Below are 16,451 nucleotides of genomic sequence, written 5' to 3'. Positions count from 1 at the left end.
AACTGATTTTTAATTCATCATTTGGAAGAGTGATAAACTTCACCCAGAAGAGAAAAAGATAACGAGATTATAAAAAAAGAAAAAGAAAAAAGAGGGAATTGATGGTGACGAGATCAGCTATTGTAAAAATTTATATATATCTTGTTTGCTATAGAAATTTATCATTACAATTTCCAATTTACATCCGCATTGCAAAAATCAACATCAAATTGTCACAAATTTTAAGCACAAAGCACGACCACTATGACTTCAGAGTTCAGAATCTCCCATGCTTTGCACAAGATGTCTTGAGTGTTCTTATTGTTCAAGTAATTGTTATTATTGTTTCAAATCAAAGTTTTACTCTTTTTTTTTTTTGTTTCTTTTAATTTCCTAGGTTTTCTCAGCAACCAAAGAGAGACTGTGATTAATTGGTGCTGTGGAGAGGAAGTTTAATAGTGATTAGCTTTTTCGTTTGCCTGATTTCGAGTATTTTTTTTTGGCTTTAGCTTCTGTTTGGTTGATGAGAAAAGTGAAGGAAAATGATTGTTTAGTCAGTTTTAATTATAGTGCATAGAGAGAACGTGGAGGTTTCAAATATTGATTGTTTTGCTGTGTTTTTTTTTTTTTTTTTTGGGTACTGTATATAGGCAAGAGTACAATGATTGCTCATTTGTTTCTAATAAATAAAGAGTTATTATTGTTTTGGCTTTTCTGTGCTTTCATTTTATCTCTCTGTCTCTTCGTTGCTGAAAAAGACAACATAAGACAACTAACTACAGTGAAAGGAGCTGATTCGAATATGAAAAAACTATTTGATAGATGTATTCGTATATGAGGAAAATGACCATTTGATAGCTATGATATCAAATCAAGCAAAAGGAGAGGCCGAGGCTGCTAGACAAAAAGCTAGTCCCCTGTTGGAATCCCATGTTTGGTAGATTTTTTAAAAAGTTGTTTGTCATATTGGGATCAAATTTTTTTTTTTTTTTTGGATTCAAAGCAGAGTAGGATTCTATTAAAACTAAAAGTTGAGTTCTTACACATTTTAACAATGTGGATAAATCAAAATCTAACAAAATTTGTAATCAAAATCTCACAAACATTCACATTTTACATTCTAAAATATTTTGTCCTCTTAGTTTGGTGTAATAGAGCTTCCTGGTTGAAATTTGTCCCAGTTCATCAATCATGAAGCAATGATACACAGAGCTACTGTACCAGTTGTTTGGTAGATTTTTTAAAAAGTTGTTTGTCATATTGGGATCATTTTTTTTTCTTTTCAAAGCAGAGTAGGATTCTATTAAAACTAAAAGTTAGAGTTCTTACAAATTTTAACAATGTGGATAAATCAAAATCTAACAAAATTTGTAATCAAAATCTTACAAACATTCACATTTTACATTTGTCCATTCTAAAATATTGTGTCCTCTTAGTTTGGTGTAATAGAGCTTCCTGATTGAAATTTGTCCCAATTCATCAATCATGAAGCAATGATAAGCAGAGCTACTGTACCAGTTTTTCTTTAGAACTACTAGTCCGATAGTCCACTAGGAACGAATTGCTGTTGCAGTATGCGTTATCTAATCTATTGTATGCTTTTGCATATTGTCAATCCATTTTCCATTCAATTGAATAAAATCAAATTTTTAGTTTGGACTTATCATTCTTAGTGAGTAAGAGTAGGTTGGATGAGGGTTAATCATTAAAATTCAATTTCACACTGCTTAGCCCACTAGTTATTAGGGGCTACAGTTAATGGGCAAATCCTAATTTAGAGCCATTTTGTCTTCTTGCACAGTATTACCTTTAGCCTTTCATCTATTGAGTTCTATCTTTAGCTAAGTCTGTTGTAGCAATGATACTATTTGATCAACAGTCTAACCCGATCCGTGAACCTACAAAGAGGAGAAGGAAGAGAGGTGATCCGTCAAAGTCAGGTTGGCTGAGAGACTCTCTGATACTTAAGTCAGTATACAAACTATTAGAAGAAATGTTAAACGCTGTCTTCTTTTCTTGTACTTGTATTGGTGATCGTCCCCCATTAATATTTATGTTGCTCAAGGATGTAATCCCTTCAAGACATCAAAGAGATTATCATGTTTAATATACCCTCCTTAATTCAAGGGTCATCTCATGAATATTGAGATACATACCATAGATTTCAGTGCTATTATGCAAGCATGAATGCATTTCAAGATGTAAAAGAGAATGGAATATTAGAGAAGTTCTCTAGTAATGCTCCTATCAAAAAGAAAAATGATTTTATTTTCACTATAACCCCCCATAACCTATGAATGCTAAGTAAAAACACAAAATACCTCCCCATTTGAAAAATAAAAGTACTCAAGAGGCAAAATGGTGAAATTATGAGTAGAGAGAGTTAATAGATAAAACTTTTGTATCATAATTTTTGCTATAACCCTAGTGTATGCAAATGTGAATTATGAGAAAAAGAAAGATGATAGATTCATGTGTAGACACTAATTACAAATTTACAATCACTTATGAGTAGAGAGAGTTTATAGATAAAACTTTTGTATCATAATTTTTGCTATAACCCTAGTGTATGCAAGTGTGAATTATGAAAAGGAGAGATGATAGATTCATGAGACATTTGATTTCTTGCGCACCCCTGGTTAAAGTGATACATTGTTTGGTTATACTTTACTTTCATGTTGGCTTGTCTACCTTTATCGTGTTAATGTCTGCCTGAGATCAATGGTTTATTAACATGATTGCATGCATGTCAGATATGCAACAAGTGTCAGATGTGGATCTTGGACCCATAGATCATACACAGTTGATGTGGCAACCGTAACATCAATCCACGGCGCTGTAGGGGACGCCCGCCGCCGGCCAAGTACATAGTTGTACTGAATTTCGAACATTTCAAAATCGTATCTTTTTCTTTTTGTAGGGTTCTTTGATTATTTGTAAATAGATGTTGGAAATGGTATCATTTCTCTTTTGGTTTAGGCAGAATTTTATTTAATCCAAATAAAATTTTGCATAGATTTAATTGAGCATGAAGTGTACATAGACATTTTATGGGACAATATCCCAATTTGGATTGATTGATTGATCCCAAAAATCATTGTTTAAGTTTAATCCTCTTAAACTTAAACAATGATTTTTTGTACTAAGTAAAAATATATATATAATGAGCACCTTTATATGAGGCTTGATGCTAGTAAAAGCATTGTTCTTAATATTCAAAATGTTTTGGTTCTTTCATGGTTTATCAAACATTCTTCAATAAATGAGTGATGCAAGTTCATTATTTGGTTGATTAATTAGGATGCAAGTTCATTATCGAAAAATACCTAGTTCTCTTAACTAGCACTGAAGGCTACATATTTGGTTAACTTCAAACTTATTGATTACAATAGAAGGGTAAATTCCTATTTATACAGGTTGTATCAGAGTGCAGCCATAAAATCAACCTAAATTGATCTTATCTACTATTGAGCTACAGTGAATAACCAGTTAACATCGTACCTAGCATATTGCAAAATATTCGTAATGTTTACTGCTCTCTAGCAACCGTTAGCCTGCTATTTCATGCATATTATTATTATGTAGCATTCTTATAGTTATTTCATGTGCATTATCCTAACACAATGCTCTTTCGTGTGCAGGTAGTGCCAGGTATGCTAAAGTGTCAACGCCGATCGTGTGAGTTACCCCATGGTGGGCTAGACCCACGGATCGCCCATTACATAATTGAGGCGGGTTTCGAAGGATTATTCAAGGTTCCAGAGATGGAAGTTGATCACGCGTTGATCACAACATTGGTCGAGTGTTGGCGTCCAAAGACGCACATGTTCCACCTACCTCATGGAGAAATGGGTATCACATTACAAGATATTGAGGTGATGCTAGGGGTTCCTATTGATAGGTTGCCCATGATTGGGAAGGTGAGGTTGGATTGAAGTGGGTTGTGTTTTGAGTTACTAGGTCATCAACCTCTAGACCCGGTACCACATCCCCATGAAAACAAGTCTATCCTTGCTGAGGTTGAGGATAAGTGTCAGCTGGCTTAAGCCACGGTTTAGCAATCCCTTAGCTGCGGATGCTACTGACGATCTAGTGCAGCAACATAGCACTGTGTCAATTAAAGATGATGCATTACTTCGTTAGATGATGAAAGAGATATTTTAGACTTCTGAGATTCAAGCAATGATGATTTCCAAAATTTTTTACCTACAAATATTAGACGTTGTTGTTAATGTTTACATGTTGTGTGCAATATAGAATATTGTTGTTAATGTCTAACAAATGATAATTATGTACGTTCAACTTTTGCAAATCCAAAGATTAATTGTTCATTAGTTTTAGAAAATCTAAAGATTTTCATTTTTTGTCAATAAAATTTACACCACCAAAGACCTAATATAACCCAATGTACACACATAACACTCATCACCCAAATTAGATTTATTGTACATTACTTGTAACAAATTTAAAGATTGTCATTTTTAGTAATCAAAATTTACAACATCAAACAACTAATATAACCCCATTGTACTCACATAACACTCATTCAAGAAAATACCAAAGCACAAGTAATACAACCTATCAAATGAAAATTCTTCTCTAACAAAAACATACATTATGGATGATAAACTTTTGTAATATCTAAAACTACTCTTTACCTACACCATAAAATTCTCTATGTACTTAAAACAAGAAAATGAGTCTCTTACCTGAGATGATAGAGAGATAACATCGAGTCCAAGGATGTATAGCTATGGTTCTTGAGGAGAAGTTGTGAAGAAAATGAGGAAATTCTGTGCATTTATGAAGGGAGGTGTGTATAACAGTATAACTCAATGATGCTACAGTCGAGTATTGGTTACTAAACTCGATGTTGCTTTAATCGGGTTAAGTACACGACAAAAACACTTCACGTGCATGCAAACAGGTGATTTTAATTTCCTCAGTAACTCAATTATATTAGGATTGAGTTCCTATATCATTAAAAATATTGCGGAAAAACCATGGTGGCGATCCAGCGTGGCAAAAACGTGATGGAAACTCGGTTTTAGCATAATTGAGTTCTTTATATAACCCAACTATTGGATGATCGAGTACCAAAACAAGGACACGCCCCTAGATAGTTTTGAAATAGGGACATATTGCTCTTTTTTTGGCTCAATAGGGGCAAAAACCTATTTTCTCCATAGGTTAGGCACTGTTTATTCTGGACCAAACTTTAGAAAGGAGGTTGGTTCTTTGAAAATTCTGCCAGTTTACAACAAATATGTGATCTCTGACCAGTAGTTCGATAATAACACAAGAGACACAAACACTCCCCACAGAATATGAAAAATAATTAAGTGATTTCAGTATGAGAACCAATAAACAATTGTTGATAAAATTATTATGTTTGTTGTGAGGCTAATAGTATTTAATATTTACAAGACTGTTAAGTAAACCAAATGGTACATACTTGCCACGATGTATTAGGTAGACGTGGCAAATTGGCCGGTTGGGTTGTGTTTGAGTCGGGTCAATCAGGTTGCGGGTTGGGTTGGCCCGTAATTTCACTTAAAATTTTTCTTTATAAGAAAACATATATTTGTCATTTGGAAAATTACACAGCAAATTACTTGATGTAAAATGCATTACTTTGAATTTATCACTTATATCAATAATGAGCTTAGATAAACATATTAATACTTGTTCAATAATTTTAAAATTATACAAATCCCAACATTACTAACCAAAACAAAATAACACAAAAGATAAGTAAAATAAATTCACAAGTTTCATTTTTACACAATATCAACATCTCAAAACATAAAACAAAATTACAAATGCTTTATTTGATAACTAATTTGACAAAGAATAAAAATATATAAAAATTTTACAATCTTAAAAACTAATTTTATAATCTATTATCAATTGTAGTTGACACTCTATTTCAATTTGAGAATATACATTAAAATTTGATTGTTTAGCTTATTTATGCATAATCTCTTTTATGAATATAATGCTATTGTTAAGAAACGCACACTCGAGGAAATATTATAATATTTTGAAAAGCCGTTTATTTTGGACATGAATTGTTAAAAAAATAAGCCTAAACATTTATAATTTATGCTAATTTCATTGATATTTTGGCTTCACTCTTTTCGCACTTATGAATATTTCTCATACATGTCTATAATTTTAAATATATGTTTTTAATTCTACTATAACTAGATTATCTTGGCATGTATTTTGTTATTTGATATTTAAAAATATTTATTCATTACAGAATGCTTTAACAATTCATCTTTCAATTCATTTATATATTGTTATGTAAAGGTCTCAATTGTTTCCTTAAACCCACAACAAACAATTAAACCAATATTGTCTTTTTTTTTTTTTTTTAACCTAAAAAAAGGTTTAAAAAAAAATGGTTAGGGTCACGGATCAGGGTGGGTTGACCCAAAAACAAGTCAGGTCACGAGTCAACCCGTTTTTGTCTTTAGTCAAAAAATTCAGGTTTTGGTCGGGTTGGATTAGGTAAGCAAATTATGACCTGTTTTGCCATTTCTAGTATTAGATCCTCCCAATTCAACTTTTCTATGGAGGATATATATATATATATATATATATATATATTAATGAAGATGGTTTGAGTTAACCATGAAAAAAGACTAAGTAATCTCACTTTAAAGTTACTCACTAATATAAATCAAGTTAAGTTCCTACATGCACATTGTCGTCTTTCATTTTTCTACTTGTTTTCTTCAAACTGTGATGAAAATATTGGATGAAATCATGAAATACATTTTTCTCCCGTGGAAGATAACTGGGGAGAAATTAAACCTTGATTCTAAAAATATTTAATAAATTCAACTGAACCTATTTGTAATGAGGTGAGCAAAATAGTGAATATAATGCTTTACAGGTCTTGAGTTCAGTTTTCCTTTATGTCTTTCAGGGTGTGGTTCAATATATAATTTGAGGCGTAAGACAATAAGACAATAATAATTATAAATTTGTCCTGAAATATTAATTCAGTTCTTTAGCCATTAGTCTCTCTTGCCGTTGAACATTATTGTAATGGAGAGCCAAAAGACCAGACATCCCTGCTCTCCAGCCAAGACTTTCAGCCTTCAACTGTCGTTTAGGCCCTCCGTATGCATATTTTTTTGCACCACAAACAAAAGGCAAAAACGTTTTAGCTATAGTAAGATGTATTTGCACCAAATAAAGATATGTATTTGGAATAATGCTAGAGATACAAACCATTTTATAAAAAATTTTACAAATTACTGATATAGTAAGTAATTATTGGTAAATAAAAAAATGATATTAATAGTGGGCCTAGATGAAAACTAATAAGAAGTTAGTTATGTCAACATTTTGTAAAAATGTTGTAAAATAGTTTGTGACTATAACATTACTCATGCATTTGCTATATTTCTATTTCCATTCATATAAAAAATTCCATATCAGTTATAACTTATGAGCCAGCAATAACCATCAGTTAAAAAGGGCAGCAAGTCAATTCATTGTTGTTCCTTTGAGTAAGATGCCTATAGAGAAAACTGGAATGCAGTAGATCATAAGTTCGAGGATAGGAATTAAAACACTTGCACCAGTCGTGATAGATTCCAATCAACCCTCCGTCAAATATAATGGACTCAGGTAGATCAATAAGTGCTACAACAAATCTGAAAGAAGCAGAATCTCAAAATCAGTTCAGTGAATAGATAAAGGGTGATCCTGCAGTATGTCATTGACTCCATACAGCAAGGAATGAGTGATGAAGAAAAAAAAAGTGGATTATATTTAAGGCCATCTATTAAATTATAGAGCCACCTATTTGTATGTTCAGCATTATGGAAAGAAAAAAACTAAGAGCAATAAAAAAAACCGGAGACTATCAGTTAACTAATAAAACAAAACAAAAAATGGAATTAAGTTATTAACAAAGGGCTAACTCTATATACTTTACCCTTCCCGATGAGCATTCATATCACATTCCTCACACTCAACCCGTTTATGGCAAGGTCATTTAAATAAACATCCAATACAAGGGAAGACCAATGTTTTGTGACGTCCTAAAACAGTTCTTCAGCACCTTATCAATTGATAGGATTGAGGTTTACTACTAAGCCACTTGGGTCAGCTGAACAAGTTACCCATACTTTCAACCGGAAGCAGAGAAAGACAATGACTGAGAGCCAGACCTGCCACAGAAATATAGAAAAGAATAGTACATGTATGGATAAAATTCAGAATAGTATTCTAAAAAAAGTGATTCACAGGCAATGGTCCAGTAGCTTTAGTAACAGTAGCAGCAGCAATGTTAGTGTGATGGAGAGATGGAGTGCTTTGGAAAGACATTATGAACCATCTTTCCTATCTTTCCGTTCACATAAAGGGGGGTTATTATCTCTGCATTATTCATAGCAGGAAGGTGAGACAGGCTTTTGGTATATTACAAGCACAATTCCAGACAAATCAACAGTCCTAGCCACAACTTTCCAGGTCATTAATTTGGTAAAAGTCACCAAAACGTTAAATGAGGATGTCTAACTTTGATAAACCAAACATCTATTCAAGCTTTTTTAGATCTCATATTGGTAAATCTGAAAAAGTAAAAAAAATAGCATTATGAAGGTAAGAATTATTAAAAATCCACCTAAGAAATTATGAGGATTTACAGCAATATGATTAAGACAGAGTGAGGTCAGATAAAAAATCCTTCCATACAGTCTGATCTCTTAAATCATCACGATTAACTGGTGTCGCAGACCATACCAGGGGAAAATAAAAAGAAGACACAACATAGGAAATGAAAACAAATTAGTACACCAGACTCAATAGTGAAAAACAGTTGCACAAAGTACCATTTTCATCCTAGTGAACCCCGCATCATGCACAATGAATCAAATCATATGCATTGTCTTGGAAAGGTCAGCCTTCGTGTTCTAATGACTGACAAAGTAAGCAAGAATTCCCCCTTCAAGAGCAAACTGTATCTGAGCTTCTTGCTCATCCTTTGGAGCAAATGACATGGTAGTAACATTTTTGTCCCCATCCAATAGTAGGTAAAGTCCGTAGAAAGAAAGGAATGACAAAGATCATTCAATAGTCTGCAACAAAATTACCATTAATGCCAAACACAACAGACTCAAATTCCATATGTTCATTGATGAGTGAGACCAAAATCAAAGATCAAAACTCCAAAATAGAATCAAATTTCCTTGTTTTTCACGGGATTATTTCAAAATCTTGTCACTACCACCTTTCTAGTCTGTTTCTATTTAGAAAAATTGAACATGGAGAAGAAATAGACACAAAAACATTTAGCGGGCAGGGTTCATAAGCTGGTAAAGTCGTAAAATGGTATTCTGTTTTTATAAACTCAAGGTAACTAATAACTGCTTCCTTGAATTGAGTGCCAATTCTATGAAAAACAAGGCAATCACTGGACTTACATACCCAGGTTTCAGTGGCGGCGCCACGTACAGGTCAGGGTGTTCCCAGGAACACCCTGACCTGAAAAAAAAAAATTTATATACAATAAAAAAAAAAAAAAATTGTATTTGTTCTACACTAGGAACACCCTCAGCCACAAAATAAGGAATACCCTCAAATTAAAAAAAAAAAAAAAAAAAAAAAAAAAAAAAGCCCAAAAAAAACGGCAAGCCCAAGTGCCCAACAGATTACAAACAAACCCACAGGCCACAGATTCTCACCAAAAAAAAACCAACAGAGCAGCGCAGCGCCAAATGACAAACCCACAGATTCTCACTAAAGGCTTTATAAAAATAAATGAAATCACTAAGCTCACCCTAACCTAAAGACAGACAGCGGTCACAGAGAGCAACGCCGCTTGTTGAGGCTCATCCAAGCCAAGTAGCCAACGCCGCTCGTCGTCGCTCATCGGATCGGAGGACGGAGATCGCCAGTGCCAGATCGGCAGATCGCTCGCCCGCCGGCTCATCCGCTCGTGCCCAGTCCAGTTCAGGCCTCCCGCCTCGCTGCTCGCTGCTCGCTGCTCGGCTGCTGCCGCTGCTCCGGTGCTCCCTCCGACCCTCCCTCAAGGTATTTTTTTTTTTTCCTAATCTAACTTCTCTCAGTCTCTCTCTTTTTCTCTCTGAGTCTCTCAGTCTCTCTCTGACTCTCTCTATCTGAAATGATGACTCTCACTCTCTCTCTCTCTTTATTCTTTAATAAGACCAACTCAGTAACTATCTCTCTCTTTTGATTGGCCGAACTTTAGTCTTTAGCTTTATTAAATTTTGTCTGTTTTTGACTTTTTGAAAATTGAATTTGGCTTTGTCATCTGTTGGTGTTGGTGTGTGAAGTGTGTTGGTATTGGTAAAATATTAATTATCTTTTAGTGTAATGTGTTATGCGTTATTTGTGAAATTTTCTGATTGGCAGGGCTGGTGGATGGGCACATGGGATGGAGCCGGGTTGCACAAGTGCACGTTACACAGTTTTAGTGATTTAATTATTGTGCTACACATGGTCAGGGGATGTGTAAATAATGTGCACATTAGTGGTTCTTTAGTGCTTTTAGTGTAACGTGCACATATTGTTAAACAATATAACAAATTAAAGTAATATAATTAATGACAAATAAATTAAAGCAATATAGCTTATTGTTGTATTAAACAACAATAATTGAAGCAGTATAATTAACCAATAAATTATAAAAGACAAATAAATTAAATTATGTTAGGCTAAATAACAATTAATAATTTTATAATTAATGAAACAACAATATAACAAATTATAGTTTATAAAAAGGCAAATAAATTAATGAAACAACTAAACAACAATAATTAATAATTTTATTAATATTTCAAATGAATTTATAGTTTATTGTATAGGTATCTTTATTCATTTATTTTCTTTTCACTTTTTTTCTTTTTGAGGTTTTTCGGTGTACAGTATGCAAATTTGTTTTGGTTTTAAGAATTTTTTTTTTTTTAAGCACAGACTTCATGCCGGCCAAATCTTGAATTTCGGCCGGTATTTATCGAAACGTCTCAAAACACCCAAAATTTTTTCAAAGTAGAATAGGAACACCCTGGACAAAATTTCTGGAGTCACCACTGCTAGGTTTGGTCCTTGTGCTCAGCAATCTTTGTATGAGGGAAGTTATCACACTAAATCTTGGAGAGAAGGAAAAAAAACACTTCTTGATAAATAAAATATAAAAATTTATACTAAAATTGTAGAGTAAAAAAAAAAAAAAAAAAAAGAACCAGCATCTTCTCACACAAGCAAAAGTCGAAAGAAACATTCAAGCAAATAACAAGGTTTACAGATCACAATAGGTCAAGCATTAGAATACAAAACAAGGGAAAATGAATCAATATGTACCACACAACACAAATCCACACAAAAATGGTCTGTTATTTATATACATATACATAAGAGTTTGAGATATAACCATTGAAATTTCTGGACATCAAATACTATCAATTTAACAAAACAAAAAGAAATCCCCGTCATTGGGTCAGATGGCATCTAAGACAAATGCAGGGTCTCCATCATATCACTGGTATCTCCAGAAAGATTGCTGGCTAGTGGCTTAGTAGGTTGAGAAGACGATTTAATCGATTCAGGCTCAACAGGATCAGCAATAGCTTGAAAGCTTGACTTGTAATGATCTCGTTCAATGGTCAGCCTGCTAATATCCATCCTCAATGAGTGTAAAGCCATCTCATGCTCTCTTTGAAGATCTTGCAGGCGGCGCTCTGCGCTTTGTCTCTCCTCCTGCAGGAGACGCTCTGCGCTCTGTCTCTCCTCTTGCAAGAGATCCCAAGCCTTTCTAAGAGAGGCTATCTCAGTCTGTGCAAATATGCAATCTTGATTGAGCATGTCACGTTGCTTGATGATTTCAGAGACAGCCTGCGTCTCATCATCACTGTTTGCATGCTCAGCACAGGTGGGGCAACTCCCATCTCCAAAGTCAAACACCTATACAGAAGTTAAAAAAATAAAAAATTCATAACGAAGATAAATGAAGAAAAGAACAGAAGAGGGGGAAGGCATGATAGAGATATGTACCTGGCCAAGAGAGAAGCAGCCGCGGATTCTACCATCAATTGGGTAGGGGGAATTGATGACATAGTGGGCGGAATGCACGAATTTTGCCTTGAAATATTTTTCTTCAGTTTGATCATCCCCTACGTGTGGGTTCTGAAAAATTACGATGCTAATGACACGTTTTTTATAATCTTCGACAGCACCTTGATCGATGCTAATATAGGGATGGGGAGGCATGCCAGACAAGACAAAACAAAAGAATCCATTCCCCAAGTGAAGTAAGCTTGAGGAGGAGTACAACTGTTGAGGAAATATATAGATAGCATCCATACCCATCTCCTTAGAGGCATGATAAAAAGGGCACTTTTCAGCCAATGTCATCTCCCACAATGTCCTCTTTTCTGGACTATTTTTTATTTTTTCTTTTATTTCTTCATCATCATCTAAATTCTCGTTGCCAACAGCAGCAGCAGCAGCAGCAGCTAATGGGACTTTAAATGCAGCTACAGTTTCGTAAGAATGTCCATAAAGGAAACCCCCGACAAGCTCACACCTGCCAATGAAAGTATTAGCAGGGCAGCCAGGGAGTGTTAGGCATTTTATCCATTGGCCACCATCAAGATCAAAACTGTAAAGACAGCTATAAAGGCCCTGCCTGGCTAAAAGGAGAACCCTTTTCCTTGCCTCCTCAAAATCAACAGCATGCCCAACCCATTCAGTCTTTTTATTCTCAATGTCACAAATAATGGGAGGGGGATTTGGCAACACAGTCCACTTATCATCTGAAGGATCATACATCTCAAACAAAGCTTGCTCTTTTATGGCTTCCTTTTCCGCTAAGTTTTTTATCTTGTTGTCGCCTTGGAATGTGAAAGTGCTTCCAAGCACGTAAATCTTCTCATCAACCACAAAGGCCACAGGTTTAGACTTTCCAGTGTTCATCATCATTGCTTTCATCAACTTATCATCATCGGCATCGGCGGCAGCTGTTGTGGTGGGGTCAAAAATATAGACATCTCGTGGATAATCATCCCGTGTTACATTGGAGTACTTTTTCTTAATTTCTTCATCAATATCACCATCATCACACAAATCCAAATCATCGTATTTGCGGCCAAATAAGTAAAATTCTGAGCCCAATTGAACGCAACACATGTAGCGAGGGTATTCTCCCAATTTAAGTTGGAGGATTGGATTTGGGTTTGGAAGTGGCTTCACTTTAACTGGGGGTGCAGCAGTAGGAGGACGGGGGAGAGACTTTGGTAGAGCAATCTCAAACAAAGAATATATTAATGGCCCGCTTCCAATTGCATGCTCTAAATATACGTACAGTTTTGTTGCCGCTGCTGCTTTTGACACGACTTCCCTCTTCTCCGACGAGGAAGCCATCATCGGTGGCAGTATCGGTAGCGACTTCTGATTGTGATGAACTAGGGTTTCGTTTGTATTTTGTTTTATTTGAAGAGTCAGTGAGAGTGACTGGACTAATTGACAATTGGGCCGAATCGTGTGTGTATATATATATCTATATGTGTGGACTAAGTGACATTTGGGCCGAATCGTGCGTGTGATATAGAAAGAAAGAGAGAGAGAGAAAAAAAGAAACGTTAAGAACTTAACTCTTTCTTCAAAACCGCACCAACTCTCTCTCTCTCTTTCCTTCCTCTGTTCTTCTCTCTTCTCAGATACCCAGCCACATCCAACTCATCCCTCTCCACCGGTCTCACTCCGCCGCCAAAAACCGCCGCTCCACCATGGCTAAAGCTCGCAGTTGTGGTTGGTTTCTGGGCTTTTTCATTGAATGGGGATTTTATGGGTTTTTGGGGTTTGATTTTATTTATGGGTTTCTCATCGAATGGGTTTAATGGGTTTTTGAGATTTGATTTTGATGAGTGTTTGGGGTTTGATTTTGGTTTATGGGTTTCTCATTGAATGGGGCTTGCTGGGTTTTGGAGATTTGATTTTGATGAGGGTTTGATCACTTTGATGGATTTTTGGGGTTTGATTCTGGTTTATGGGTTCCTCATTTTTTTTTTTTTTTTTGGTAATGAATTTATGGGTTTCTCATTGAATGGGGTTTAATGGGTTTTTGGAATTTGATTTTGATGAGGGTTGAATTCGTGTGAAGAATTTGAGCGGGTTGGAGAAATTGATGAGGGTTTGAACAATTTGTGCAATTTGTGGAGTTTGGCGGAAGTTTTGGTGGTGGTTTGGCAGAGATTTTGTGGCAGTGGCGGTGGTTTTTGTGGTGTCTCAATGTCTTGGCAAAAATGGGTTTGAGATGTGGTGATTTGGGATTTTGAGTTGCAGTGAGAATGAGAAGAACAGCCATCTTTCTAGGTTGACATATTTCAACCTCTCTAACTAATTTTTTTCTGGCCTGATTTCGTCAAAATTTTCAGAGCTTTCGAAGTTAACATCCCTTGATCTGTCATATGATTCTATGCTACATTAAGAACTTAAGAAAGAAAGAGAGAAGGATATGCATTTTTAGTTTTTTCCGTGCGTGTGAGAGAGAGGAACGTTAAGAAGTTTTCTTTAAATTGGTCATGGACAGTTGTCCTTTTAATATCTTAACACGTGAACCAATATGCAGGAAGTGCTGCAAAGTTTGCTGCAAATCCTTATCTTTTTTGGAGGCCCTTTTTTGGTATTTTTGTCTATAACATCTGTCATGTAAAATGTAATATAAGAATTTTTTATTATTTTTTTTTGAAAAACATAAGATTTCATATTGAATAGTAGAATTTATTATGTTTTTTTAATTTTGAAACTTTTTTGGATTATTTTTACTAGGGTAGTTTGTATTGTTGCTTCGACTTAAATGTTAACGTGCTTAAGTAATTCTTATTGACTTTTGAGACATTCTATTTCTTTCTCTTTATTTTTATTTTCTATTTACAACAAGTGGAAGGGGTTGGAATACAAATTTTCCATGTAATCAAAATTGAGCAATTGTATTGTGTTACAACCCTCTCTCTCTCTCTCTCTCTCTTCTTTTGGATAGGAAAGTTACATGGCTCTTAATCTTTTTTTGTTATAAAAATTTCTCCCAGACAATGCGCGATTTCAAAACTAGTGATTACTACTAATTTTTTTTTTTTTTTTTTTTGCAAAATACCATTTTGGAATCACGGTCAATTTCATCCCTATTATTTTCTACTTACCCTCAATTTGGTCTTTACCATCAACTCACTAATAAAAAAATGTCTATGAGACTAATGGATTGCACAGTTAGATTTATAATCAACATAGAAATATAAGAGAAGAAGAAGTAATGATAATGGGGAAGAGAAAAAATTGTTTAGAACAATAAACAGTGTTTTTTAAAAAATTAAAAAAAAAAGGAAAAAAGAAAGAAAGAAAGAAAGAAGAAGCCGTAAAAAAAAATAAAGAAGAAGTTATAAATAGAAATATATATATATATATATATATATATATATAAAACGATACACTAAAAAACTATATATATAGAAAGAATTTCTAATTGTGAGGCTTAAGTTAGATTTCTAATCAATGTTGGAATTATAAGAGAATGGTAATTATTAGGAATAAAATTTTTATTAGAAAAATATTGTCACAATTAACATTATTAAAAAAAAAAAAAACCTAAAAATTAGGATGGATGTTTTTCCCAAAAAAAGAAAAAAAGAAAAAAAAAAGCATACGATAAAAAAACACACACACAAAGAACGTAGGCTATTCATGTTTTGTTCCTTCATCTAAAGAAACAAAGAAGAAATTGATATGAGCAAAATGTAGGTTACATATTTTGTTTGTTATTTTATTTCAAAGAAATTGATGAGAACAATAAATAAATAAGTAAGTTGATAATAACAAATATTTCAAAATATTTAGAAGTTGTTTGTTATTGACTTATTGTCTATTTTCTAAGAAAGCTACCCCCAACAAAAATTGTGTATACATACATGTGATGGGGAGAAATTTTTTTATATTAACAATTAAACTTTTATGTTTATCTAAAAAATTGATAAAAGATAGAAGAAAAGTTGATAAGAACTAAAAAACTGTTGTTTTTATCTAAAAGTTATAGTGTATGATATGATATGAAATAGGTGAGTCAGGTTATGTTAATTCTTGTTAGGTTCTAAATGTTTAGGTTTAAATATTTAGATTTCTATTTTTATGTACGTTGGCAAACCGGGATCATACATGTCTAGATTATGTATTAGACATTGCTTATGATAGTACAAGTTAAGATTCAAGAACATTCAAGCTGCAGAAAAAAAAAATTAATAATAATTTCAATGAGGTTTGACCGATCAAAAATCGTAAACAGGATTTTTTTGCAGAATTCTATTTCAGTCCAAACACTACAAAAATGTTTAGGGTTTCAAGTGAAGCACTGTTGGGTATAAAAGGAAAACCCTAATTATGTTTTAGATGTTCTGAAAGTATTGTGAGTTACTCCTATGAGATCTAAGAGGTTCAGTACC

General features: G+C 34.0%; 1 protein-coding gene across 1 annotated transcript; it reads right to left on the bottom strand.

Moving 5' to 3' along the window:
• Window positions 1-11,397: 11,397 nt before the first annotated feature.
• LOC115956943 lies at window positions 11,398-13,383 on the bottom strand. Its single transcript, XM_031075204.1, has 2 exons — window positions 12,016-13,383; window positions 11,398-11,925 (listed from the first exon to the last, which is right to left on the bottom strand). The coding sequence occupies exons 1-2, from the start codon at window positions 13,381-13,383 to the stop codon at window positions 11,473-11,475; spliced, it is 1,821 nt and encodes a 606-aa protein (XP_030931064.1). The 3' UTR covers window positions 11,398-11,472.
• Window positions 13,384-16,451: the final 3,068 nt, after the last annotated feature.

This window comes from Quercus lobata, chromosome 8, assembly GCF_001633185.2.
Source record: "Quercus lobata isolate SW786 chromosome 8, ValleyOak3.0 Primary Assembly, whole genome shotgun sequence".
Taxonomy (NCBI): Eukaryota; Viridiplantae; Streptophyta; class Magnoliopsida; order Fagales; family Fagaceae; genus Quercus; species Quercus lobata.
This window is presented reverse-complemented; position numbering and strand designations above follow the sequence as displayed.

Coding starts and splice junctions, on each gene's coding strand:
- LOC115956943 (XM_031075204.1), bottom strand. CDS start 13,383: ATGGCTTCCTCGTCGGAGAAGAGGGAAGTCGTGTCAAAAGCAGCAGCG. Junction 11,926..12,015: donor GCTGCTTCTCTCTTGGCCAG/GTACATATCTCT, acceptor ACTTCTGTATAG/GTGTTTGACTTTGGAGATGG.